Source organism: Diuraphis noxia, unplaced genomic scaffold, assembly GCF_037042655.1.
Source record: "Diuraphis noxia isolate RWA-SAM2 unplaced genomic scaffold, SU_Dnox_SAM2 contig0001, whole genome shotgun sequence".
Lineage (NCBI taxonomy): Eukaryota > Metazoa > Arthropoda > Insecta > Hemiptera > Aphididae > Diuraphis > Diuraphis noxia.
In genome coordinates this window covers 86,668,474-86,680,516 of record NW_028301711.1, presented here as the reverse complement: position 1 = coordinate 86,680,516, position 12,043 = coordinate 86,668,474, and the positions used below count along the sequence as shown (strand labels likewise).

Genomic DNA, 12,043 nt, shown 5'->3' with positions numbered 1-12,043 from the left:
ACCTGCGATTTACCATCCAGAAATGCGTTACAAATTTTAAAGTATCGTAACATTGAAGATAAAAAGAGGCATAAAGATGAATTAATAGCTCTGCTATTTATGAGAGAAGATGAGTTTAAGGATTTTTCATAGTATGGGAGTACATCCATTTTTTATACATTATCATTGTAATCAACAAATTCATATTTATCGGAACTAAATAGTGATAACTATCCGAAATTGATTGTTGTTACTACGGGATCGGCCGTTAAATTGTTTACAAAATTTGGACTAGATAAAACCAAACGCGTTTTCTTATGAAGCTTTTGCCTATGATGATGATAAAAAATATGAATTCACTATGTCTAATATGTGGCTGCCAGAATGATTGAATTGTAACGTTCAGCCACCGAAAGAAACAGTTTCTAATACGTCGTTAGCAATTTTAGCGGTGATTACCCAATGTTTCACACAATACTCTTCACTTAGAACTTAAATTCAAATTTATGCTGATATTTTTATAAAACAATTGCCACTTTACGAATCAAACTACATTCCTAGGTACGTTATTATTTGGCTTCGTTGTTGCAGCGAATGTTAAATATTTTAATTTTATTCCAGTGCCTATATAATTTGTGTATGACTTTTTTTCAACCATATTTTTTTAGGTATCGTATTGTGTCAACAAAAATTATTCTCAAAAGGTCCACTCAATTGGTACAAATCAGTTTTTTAAATTTTATTTCCAAAATTGTAAAACATGGAATGTCAACATCTACGTACTTACTCTGCCGTCATAAGCGAAAACGCCGTAAGTCACCGGAGAACGATTTTGAGAAAAACTCGTTTTTGTATTTTGTATTTTCATAAGATCATACCAATTTGTAAATTCTAATTATTTAAATAATATATATGATATATGTTTTCCTATGTAATTTTCATAGACATATAAAGAGATGGACTGCGCTTAGAGAGAGAGGTGTCAATAAGCCATCATTGTTAAAGAGAGAAAAATATATACTACAGCTTGGCATGGAGTAAACGACATATGTAACTTTATTATTCCATATAAAAATTATAGTGATTAGTGATTACAATTTACAATCAAAATAAATGTAAACATTAAATAAAAATATAAAATAATTTAATAATACAAATTTAAAAAAAAATTATAATCGTTCCAATATTGTATAGGTATATTTGTATGTGCTGTGTAAGTAATAACTAATAATTACTGATTATTAATTAATAACATAATATTATAAAATATAAATTATAATTGTCAACATCAATGTTTAATATTATAATATATAATTAAACTATTTATATAATTACAAGAAAGCAATACATTAATAGACAATAATTTAATGCCTAGGTACAGTATACATTTATACAAAATACTATTGATTCCTAAAATGTATAGTTTTTGTCAAATGCGATCTAATTCTTTCCCTGAGTTCACTAATACTATTATTAAAATGATGAAGCCTAATTGTATAAAATGTTTTTAGAGTGATTTTTATAATTTGAAGTAAATGATTATTCAATGGAGATTGATCTAAAATGTGGTCCGAAATTTGATTGAAAAGTTTATTAATTTGTAATTTTGATGAAGCCTTTATGGTAAGATATTGAATTATATTAGATTTTAAGGATGATAATGAGTGTTGATGAGATCTAAAGACTAATTCAGCAGTCTTGCATATTAATACAATATCTTCTGAAGGTTTAATCAAACCACCCCTATTTTTAATATTTAGTAATGTATTATTTAATACATTATGACCAGTATTAGTCAATACTACACAGTTCTGAGCAGTGGTTAAAGTGGAAAAAATGTTGAGGGAGGACTAAAGTCACTAAAAATTGAGGAGCGTTCCCGAGTTCTTCCAAAGTCTATATCTAAACAAACTTTTTTAAGAAACCCACTACTCACTAGGTATAATTTGTTTCTTTCACACACCCTTGTAATTTTTTCACAAAAAGTTTATGTTAATAGTATATAAAATCAAATTTTCTCCTAAAGAAATGATTTAAAATATATAATGCCTGCTAAGTAATGTAAAATATAAATTGCAATTCATTGCCTGAAATGTTAAAAAAAAAAAATATGGGTTTACATTTTATTTTTAAACATTTAATTAAAAAAACAAATAATAAATAATTTATTTAAATTATAATATTATCATATCGCATAGGTATTATAAGTGACATAAGCTATGTAAATGTTATAAATACAAGTATAGCCAGTATGTGTAACTATTTATCTAAACATAACCATAAAGATGTATAAGATTCTTCTTCATCTTTCTTTTTTCTTTTTGGACAACATTGTTCATCTGCAGTTCTTTTCCCTGATAATATCCAAGTTTTAATATAGATGTTGGGATTGAATTTATTAATTGGTGGTCCAGTACAATTAATGAAAGCTAACGATGAAATATGATCACTAGTCAACACACTTCTTTTTGAAGAAACAATTTCGTTCATTGAACTAAAGGACCGTTCACATTCAGCAGAAGAAATAGCCAAAGTCTTTACAGCGGTCATTAATGGTTCAATGTCTGTATTTACTGAAGGATAAGACACTTTGTATTCACGAAATCCTCGTACACTGGCTCTTTGATCAATTTGAAATATTTTAGACAAACGGCTTACATTTATATCACCAAACTGTACATCACAGTTATCAGGCCAATTATCTGGAGAAAGCATGGTTAAATCAATCAATAAATTATTAAATAAATCTTTATAAGGATCAGCTTTATCTAAAATTGATACATGAGACGATTGTGTAGTAAAAAGTCTTTGTTTTAGATTGTCAGACAAACTTCTAAAAAATTGGCCGATTTCAATTTTTACCACAGAATATTTATGTTCTAATATAATGCCTTTAAATTCTTTTTGTTCACAAGCAGAATTTACTTCTTTGGTTTTTTCACCATTTTTATTAGCCATAGATTCCAAAACGCTAATGGTCCGTTCAATTAATTTATGAGCAGCCATAAGAGATAGATCTCTTTTTTGGAGCTGAATGGACAAATCTGATAATTCTGTCAGAGCATCAAACAGTATGCCAAGGTTGTGAACAAATTCTATTGATTTTAAAGTATTTTTCAAACCAACATACTTTGCTTTTTCTTTAGAGCTCCTTTGATCATCCATTATTGCATTAGAAAAATGTTGAAAAAGAGATTCAAAGTTATTCCAAACAGCTTTTATTGTCCGAAGACTTGAAGCTACCCATCTAATTGTAAATATTTTACCTATTTTTAATAACTGTTGATCAATGGAATTAGCACATTCTTTCAACTCATTCATATTTTTTGGTGACATGTGATACAGTGAGTATAGTTTTTCAATAAATGATTGGAAATGATTAATTCCACTTACTTCTTTTAAACAATCCGCAACAGCAAGTTCTAGACGGTGATTACAACAATGCCAAAGTATAATATGAGGAAAACTTTTCTGTAATAATACACCAACTCCTGCTTTACGGCCTAACATGTTTGAAGCTCCATCGCTTACAAAAGAAATTAAATTTTTTTTCAAAAAATGAGTGTCCATACCATATTTTTCCAATACTTGTAATATAGAATCTTTTATAGTTTTAGCTGAAGTATTTGATACTTCAACAATATCAAACAAAAATGTGTATACTTCATTAAGTTCACCAACTGCACAACGTAAACATATAACTAACATAGATTTTTTACTTAATGTTGTGGATTCATCAACTAAAATACAAATTTTTCTATTATTTTTCACAATGTCCATAGCAATCTTCCTTCTCATTTCTAAGGCCAAGTGATCAATAATATTAGAACATGATACGTTAGTCTGAAGTATTCTTCCCATATCAAGTCCATTTAATTCTTGGAGATCTGTAAGTTTTGGCATATCTGTATAAGGGCGTTGATTTTTAGCTATTAAATAAGCTGTGCGAAATATTCTTGCAGTATTTTCTTGATCAGTCACCATCAACATTGAAATATGTTCATCAATAACTTTTTTTTCAGACAAAAATATAACTTTTTGTGCATTTAAATGAGCAGCAGAATTCTTGTGTTTAGAAATTTTTTTTCTTAAATTAGTTTTTTTCTTTTCTAATGTAGAACCTGATGAATAAACTTCTCCATTAGACCATTCAGATGCCACATGTGATCCTTTTTGATTTAATAAATTTTGATTTACATCTCTACAGATCTTACATCCAATATGTTTATTTTTAAAATAAATCCAAGGATATTCTTTAGTAAAATAAGTAATCTAAAAAAATAGAACAGACATTCTAACAGTTTGATAATAATATTTATTTAAATGTATTCATATGCTATAGTATATATAGTACCTATATTTTATCAATGGCTATAGGTACATTACCTATACTAATAATTAATATCAAAACTTAGTTAATATCTTAAAATTTTAAAATTTTAATTGCAAAAAAAAGGTATGTTAAATATCCTGATAGAGGTTTAGATATTTTTATATTATGTTTATATCTTGATACCATATTTTATCAAATACTCATCATTTGCTATATTAAATTGTACATAATAAAAGGAATTTGTAAAATAAATATTTTATATACCTACTTAACAATTTTAAAAAATATATTAATTTTAATTTAGTGTTAGGTGCTAAATACTAAATATAAAATAATTATATATAACTTGTAAAAGTAACAACAATTTTGAAATTTATAAAACCTAAACAATATTGTATAAAGTAAGTAGTTCATTGTTCATACATTCAATTAGTAAGTTTTATTCATAATTAATTAGATTTATTAATTTATTTTGTATACTTAAATGTATTACACTTAAATATACAAAATAAATAAATAAATTGGTGACTTTTTAGAGCTAAAACTACTATAAGTCCTCTACCCTATTCATATCAAATAACTTATATCTACCTGCTTAAAATCCCAGCATTCAGGAAACTCTGATTTAGAGTCTGGTATTATTGGTATTTCAGCGACATATTTTTTGACAAAAGAGACCGTATTTTCTGTACATGGACTTTGAATAATTTGTGCAACATTCTCACTACCATCAGTCTTTTTGATCTTGGTAAATTTGTATTTTAGTAGGCCAGCCATGATACAATTCTGTATAAATTAAAAACTAGGTAACTCAATAACAATTAACAAACTTACCAATGAAATTAATTTAGAATATAAATGTGGTTTGGAATATATTTATTTTAATTATAAAGATCTTCAATAAAAATATAAATTATTAAAACTTATTAACTTACCTACTATATTATATCGTAATAACTTGTAAAAAGTACACTATAGGTAACACCAAAATCAAAAAAATGAAAACTTACCAACTGTCAACTGATGGTAAGTATTAACTAATAAAATTATTTATTGGTCATTACTCATTAAAATCGTTAATCACACTATCACAACCATTCTCAATATCATATCAATAATAGAGCATTAAATAATAAATATCAATAGTATTATGAATATTATGATTTATCATTTATGTTATATTATTGACTATTGTGTGTCTCGCTAAACGGTATTCCCACGTTCTGGCGTTCGTATGTTTCTACGTATAGCCCGAGTACGTGTTATCAGGCTATCTACACGAGCGACCGTGTATCTATAATTAGACACCACTATACACTATATTAGTCACTATAATTTATTATTTAATAATCACATATTGCACGCGCCCCTATCATTAGAAACATGGAGATTATTGACGCGAAATAAAATACGTTTAAATTCGGTGAATAATCGATGTGTGTGTGTGGATGAGTGAGCTATTTTATACATTACTAAAATTTGGTAGCGTCCCCCCGGACTTTGGAGACTTAAATTAAAGGGGACGCATAATCTTACCGTAAATAAGAAGGGGGACTCCGTCCCCCTCCGTCCCCCCTCACTTTAACCACTGGTTCTGAGCAATTTTCGTGTAATAAACCCACTTATATATTCAATTACATTATTCATTTATATTTTATCAAATAATAAATATTTAAACCATAGCACGATTTAAAGTGAAAATATTTCAGATTATTTATTTAGATTTATTTAGATTTTATAAAATAAAGCTTGGAAAAATTGATATAATAATATTTTATAATCCATGACACCCTTTAGTATTAGTCTGTCTGTCTCTCACTGAATAGTTGATTCGCCTTTAATGGACGGGGGGTGAGGAAAGCGCAGTCAATCTCTTTATATGTCTATGGTAATTTTAACCAACAGATGCAATGAAACAATAATAATAAATAATAATAAAATATGATTAAATTAATTTTTTGACAAGATATTGTACTTTACTCGTTGTACCTTAGTATTGGTCATTGAACTATATGATAACTGGAATGCTCACCCACCATAAGACCAATGTAAACATAACCGAGATAGCCTGTTAGAAAAAGACAGCAGATAAGAATGGTGTTGCTATCTCTTTTTATCACACTTATCAATATGATTGTTTATCAATTAATAATAATAATATCGTTGTTTTGTTCTTTGTTTTAAGCCCCGTTCACACGATCAAATAATTTATCAAATATTTGACGTACGTCAAACTTCAAATATTTGTTTGAAAAATGGTTCACAGTTTCACACCATCAAATATTATATCAAAATTATTATAGTTAAAACTCGTACGCGATTGGTCAAATTTAACAGCTGTTTAAGCCACGGAAATTTAAATTCTCTTATAACATAAGCATTCAGCACTGTCATCCTTATTTTTACCAGCATTCATCCGCTGTTTAAGTTTTGTCTTTTGTATGTTCTAACTGTTCTAAGTAGGTACTTTGAAAGTACTTTAATTTTTTTATTAAATTAGTACCACAGCATATTTGATATGAGCTACTATCGTGATAAGTTAATACAGCTTTATAAATTAAGGCTGCTTCGGAAATTATACAAAAAGAAACTTTTATTTAATTACTTTAACTTTTCATGTAGTTTGCATATAAGTATTTTACAAGGCTGGGCATATAAAAAAATAATAGTTCTTTGGCCAAACAATTTAAGGTACCTATTATTTTAAATTTACCTGTATTAAAATTAAAAACACACTTTTTTTAAACTAAGTACCTAACTTGAGTTAAAAAGTTAATATTAATTTTTGGTTATCTTTTAACTTAGTTCAATTGATAGAAAATTTTTTTTTAACTTTTAATATAGTTTTAACTATTAACTTAATTTTAAATTTAACTTAACTCAAATCAATTAAAATATATACCATTGACTTGCCCAGCCTTGGGTATCAATAATATGGTATAATATATATAATTTATGACTTATTTCAAGTTATTTGTTGACATTTTAGGCGAACCATATAGTGTAGAGAATGGTTAAGTAGGAAAGATACCTATAGCTGTGCTGGTACTTAGAATATGCTCGAGAATGAACTTTTAACTGAAGATGAAAAAAGCTATACTAACTTTTTACGAATGAATCAAACTGTATTTAACAAACTATTAGAGAAAGTTGGACCAAGCATTGCCAAGCAAGATACTGTTATGAGGAAATCATTTAGTGCTAAAAAAAGGTAAATATAGGTTTATATAATTAGAAAACTATATAATATTATGTATTAGCTTATTACAACTTTTTTATTTAGATTATCACTTACACTACGATATTTGGCTACTGGAGCAAGTCATGTAAGTCTCTCTTATTCTACTAGAATAGCAAAAAACACAATTGGTGGCATTGTTATTGAAACTGTAAATGCAATTATATCTTGTTTAATGAAAGATTATTTAAAGGTAAGTGTTAAGTATTCTATAATAATTATTGAACAAAAGTTAAATTTCAAATTTTTATGAATTTATTTTATTTCAATTATGTTAAAGCTTATTGTTAAGCTTTCGATTTACAATTCATTATCTGTTTGAAGACAGGATAAAAATTAATTTAAAATTATATTTTTGAACATTAAAAAAAAAAATATATATTCATTTACAACAGATTCCAGATACCCAAGAAGAATGGGAGAAAATAGCAGCAGATTTTTATGAAATTTGGTGGTTTCTAAACTGTTTAGGAACGATGGATGGGAAACATATTACATTTAGACCAAGACGAGCAGATGGTGCATTTTATCATAATTATAAAGGAACTGATAGTATTGTTCTTTTAGGTGTTTGCGATGCTAAATATAGGTGATAATTATATAATTATCTAAACAATATTATAATGAACTATAACAGTTATTTATATATATTTTAGATTTATATGTGTAGATATTGGTCAAACAGGCAGAATGAATTATGGTGGGGTATACAATAATAGCAATTTAAGTAATGCTATTAAGACAAATGCACTTAATTTCCCAGATGACATAACATTTCCAAATTCTAAAAGTAAAATTGTTATTTCTCATGTTTTTATCGCAGATGCAGATGCAATTGCATTGAGCGAAAGGCTTATGAAACCTTTTTGAAATAGACTACTCACAAAAGAAGAGTTGATTTACAATTATAGAGTTAGTCGAGCTCGTAGAGTAATTGAAAATGCATTTGGAATTTTGGCTAACCGGTAACTACAATTAAATATCTTTTTTTACATTTATGTTCTCTATAAATGTATTACTCTAAAATCCAAAATAATATAACTATTTATACAGGTTTCAAATTTTGTTAAATACAATGAACTGTTGTGTCAATAAAGTAGAAAAAATAACACAGTGTTGTATTATTTTACACAATTTTTTTTTGACCGAAAATAATTTGTTATACATCAATAATGAAGTGGATAAGATTGATGACATTGGTAATATAATTGAAGGCTCTTGGCGTTCAGAAGAATTTCAATTTACTTCATTAACTCAACAAAGTGGTAACCGTACATTGGTGATTTCTAATAACATTAGAAATGAGTACATGCGTTTTTTCAATAACGAAGGAGCTGTGGATTGGCAAAACAAAGCTATACAAAAAGGCAATATATAAGTTAAAACATAAAATACAATGTGCAATGATAACGATTTTTATATTCTATTATAAAAGTAACATTTTTTATAAATAAAATGGCTCTAAAAAATTAACATTTTTAAATTTTATTAATAATAAGTTTATTCATTAGTTTTATAAACTTCAGCCTTGTCTTCAGGACTTACAAGTAACAATAGTTAGTTCTTATTGGTAAACATTTTTATCTTAAATGACTCATTTCATAAATACTAAAAAGTTCAGCCTTGTCTTTAGGACTTTAAATTTAACAATATATCAATTAAACAAACAATATTATTTATACATCAATTTCATCAATTAAAGCTTTTGTCAAAATAATATTAATTTTACTTTTAACTTGTAAAAGCAAACGCTTACTTTTAATTTTTTCCAACTCAACAGCAACATACTCTCCAAACACAGTAAATTCTGATTTTTTACCAGAGATGTCTTTCAATGCAGAATAAAATGCTTCATCTACTTCATCCAGTTTTTTTTTTCTTAAATGTTGAGGAGATTTAGTTTTAGTTGATAGTTGGTTCAAGATGGATTTTTTTTCCAAATGCCCAGGTAAGGTATATTCAGCATCAACATTCTGCAATAGAATTAATACAATGAGTATTAGGTAAATAAATGGTAAATAAATTGTTATTTAATTTTTTTATTAACTTACTACTTACCTCTTGGCTATCTTCGTAATCACCCATGTTTTCACCAACAAATATAACTTCCATATTAGTACTTGATTCCTGTTAAAATGAATGTAAGTAGGTATAAGTTAGGTAAGTAATACTTTGTTAATATTATATACTTCAAGTTCAGGATTTGTATAATCAGGTATTGATATGTTTGATACTGTAGGTCGAATAGCAATATTATCTTTAAGAAAATCTAAATCTCATACAGCTTTAGGAATTTCAACTAATCCAGTTCCACTTTTACAGCTCTCCTTATAACACTTATAAGATGCATTAAAATTTGTGGTCGTGGAGTTCTTTAGTTCTTTCACCTCATCAACTGAAAATAATGTGTAGTTGCACCACTGCTGACACTGATGACTGTTGTACATCTAATAATATACATGAAGGCTTACTTGTAGTTGATGGTCGCTTATCGTACATTGCTGTAGCTATTTCACTCAGAAGAATTGTTCTTTGGGTTTTATTTATATAACCAGGGCTCTTATTCACCAAGAGTGTAGGACGTGATCGCCAAAGATCAGTCTTGGGTAGTATTCGGAATAAAGTATTCCAAATACAATATTCGGAATACTATTTAGGTATTCAGAATACTTTTGAAAATACTTTTCCTAAAAGTATTTTATGCAGTATTCAGAATACCTTCGAAAGTATTCCAAATACTATATTCGGAATACTTTAATAGCAGTGCTCGACTTGACAAAATTAAAGTAGGGAGACTCTGTTAACTTTAAAAAAAAGAGCGTCCCCACCACTTGTCAAACGTTACAAAGCCGTGGGGGCTATGCCCTGTCTAGATGTATACAAGGGTAAAAACATATGTATTTTGGTTACTTATTGCCATCTATCACATCATTCAAACAAAAATATGATGATATTCTATCGAAAAAAAAAATTAATATTTCCAGGTTATTTTGTTTAAATAAATACTTTTTACATTCCTTATTTAGTATGTATTGTATTCAACTGTGCCTGTCCTGGTAAAAGATTTTATACTTTAATAATATTATTAATATTATTCATAGAAGATAATAATTGCAGACAATCATTATAAATATTATAAAAAATTATTATAATATAATATTTAAATCATAAACAGTTATAGTTAGGTATATATTATAATTTTAATTTGCAAACAATATATTATAATATATTTAAACATTGGCTATAATTTCCCAAAAGCAATTATTATTTTATTAATATCTATAACAAAAAATATTTTAAAAGTATTTGGAATATTTTTATAATATTCTAAATACTTTATTCAGAATACTATTTTTTGGATGTATTCGAATACATATTCGGAATACTATTTGTCATGAATATCCGAGAATTTATTCCAAATACTTTTAAAAAGTATTTTACCCAAGACTGCCAAAGATCAATGAATGTCACCTTTTGTTCGTTGGTCCATGGTACTTTTACTTCAGTCTAATTAATATAAAATAATATTATAATATTATCATAATATTATGAAGCTGTTAGCTGACCATAAACAATCAAATTAAAAATTGTTTTTCAATTTATGAATGTGTTCAGTATAGGTAGTTTCAACATACCTTTAATCTCTTCGGTGGCATTTTGAAAGTATTCACTATTCAGTGTAACAAAAAGATAAAATAAATTATAAATAAAAAGTTTTAACTATAAATAAGTACTTAATCTAACCTAATTAAAAATTTAAAATAAACTCTGATGAACTACAACCGTGATAATATAATAATATAAATAACAACAATGATAACTAAATTTATTATCAATCCAGTAATCACATATTTGACAAATTTATCAAATATTTTAGACATTTTTCTAAAATATTTGAAGTTTGACGTATGTCAAATATTTGATAAATTATTTGATTGTGTGAATGGGGCTTTAAACTTATTCATCATAATTTAATACTGTTAATTTGTGGTGTATGGTTTTATTTTTGCTTTAATGGTTGTATGGTTGTTTTAAATGTAATAAATCAACTATTATTTTTCACTATGATTTCTTATAGGTACAGTTGAAAATGTTGCTATTTTATTTTATGTAAAATATTTTTATTATTATGTAGTTTTATTGTCATTACATGAAAAATATCCAGCTGAAGTCAACTCAACAAAATTTACCTAGTTAACTTAACATTATATTATAACTTTAAGATTAAGACTATAGTTAAAGTATCTACAATTTCTTATAGTATCTTTAAATAATTACTTATTTTAGGAAATTTTGGCCAAGAAGTATAACAAAAATCTATTGAAGATTCTGTTTACTGGATCTTTCTAGTAGTAATCGTAGCTATATTATACATATAAGTACAATATTAAATTAAGTTAGGAAAGTAGTAAGAACAATAATTGAGGTAATTTGTAGGTACAGCTTCAGGTAAGTAGTGTAAGCAACTTTTCTTTCAATTATGTATAATATTA

The 12,043-nt window shown here is 26.7% G+C and overlaps 3 protein-coding genes across 5 annotated transcripts; 1 reads left to right on the top strand and 2 right to left on the bottom strand.

The window, feature by feature from the left end:
- The first annotated feature begins 678 nt into the window (after positions 1-678).
- LOC107171623 (uncharacterized) lies at positions 679-8,889 on the top strand. The gene is made up of 5 exons (XM_089217578.1): positions 679-790; positions 7,302-7,523; positions 7,596-7,743; positions 7,946-8,515; positions 8,604-8,889. Exons 2-4 carry the CDS (start codon positions 7,369-7,371, stop codon positions 8,141-8,143), a joined length of 501 nt encoding a protein of 166 aa, XP_089073704.1. The 5' UTR covers positions 679-790; positions 7,302-7,368; the 3' UTR covers positions 8,144-8,515; positions 8,604-8,889.
- Positions 2,239-5,089, bottom strand: LOC149062305 (E3 SUMO-protein ligase KIAA1586-like). The gene is made up of 2 exons (XM_089215284.1): positions 4,904-5,089; positions 2,239-4,251 (listed from the first exon to the last, which is right to left on the bottom strand). The coding sequence occupies exons 1-2, from the start codon at positions 5,087-5,089 to the stop codon at positions 2,239-2,241; spliced, it is 2,199 nt and encodes a 732-aa protein (XP_089071410.1).
- A 129-nt stretch (positions 8,890-9,018) lies between the features above and the next one.
- Positions 9,019-10,160, bottom strand: LOC149062304 (uncharacterized). 3 transcript variants are annotated; one of them, XM_089217579.1, is made up of 4 exons: positions 10,022-10,160; positions 9,740-9,945; positions 9,609-9,677; positions 9,019-9,523 (listed from the first exon to the last, which is right to left on the bottom strand). In XM_089217579.1, the coding sequence occupies exons 3-4, from the start codon at positions 9,660-9,662 to the stop codon at positions 9,227-9,229; spliced, it is 351 nt and encodes a 116-aa protein (XP_089073705.1). In that variant the 5' UTR covers positions 9,663-9,677; positions 9,740-9,945; positions 10,022-10,160; the 3' UTR covers positions 9,019-9,226. The 3 variants fall into 3 exon arrangements, with proteins under 3 accessions (XP_089073705.1, XP_089073706.1, XP_089073707.1); XM_089217580.1 differs by having other exon boundaries at positions 9,740-10,160; XM_089217581.1 differs by lacking the exon at positions 9,740-9,945.
- Between the last annotated feature and the right edge of the window lie 1,883 nt (positions 10,161-12,043).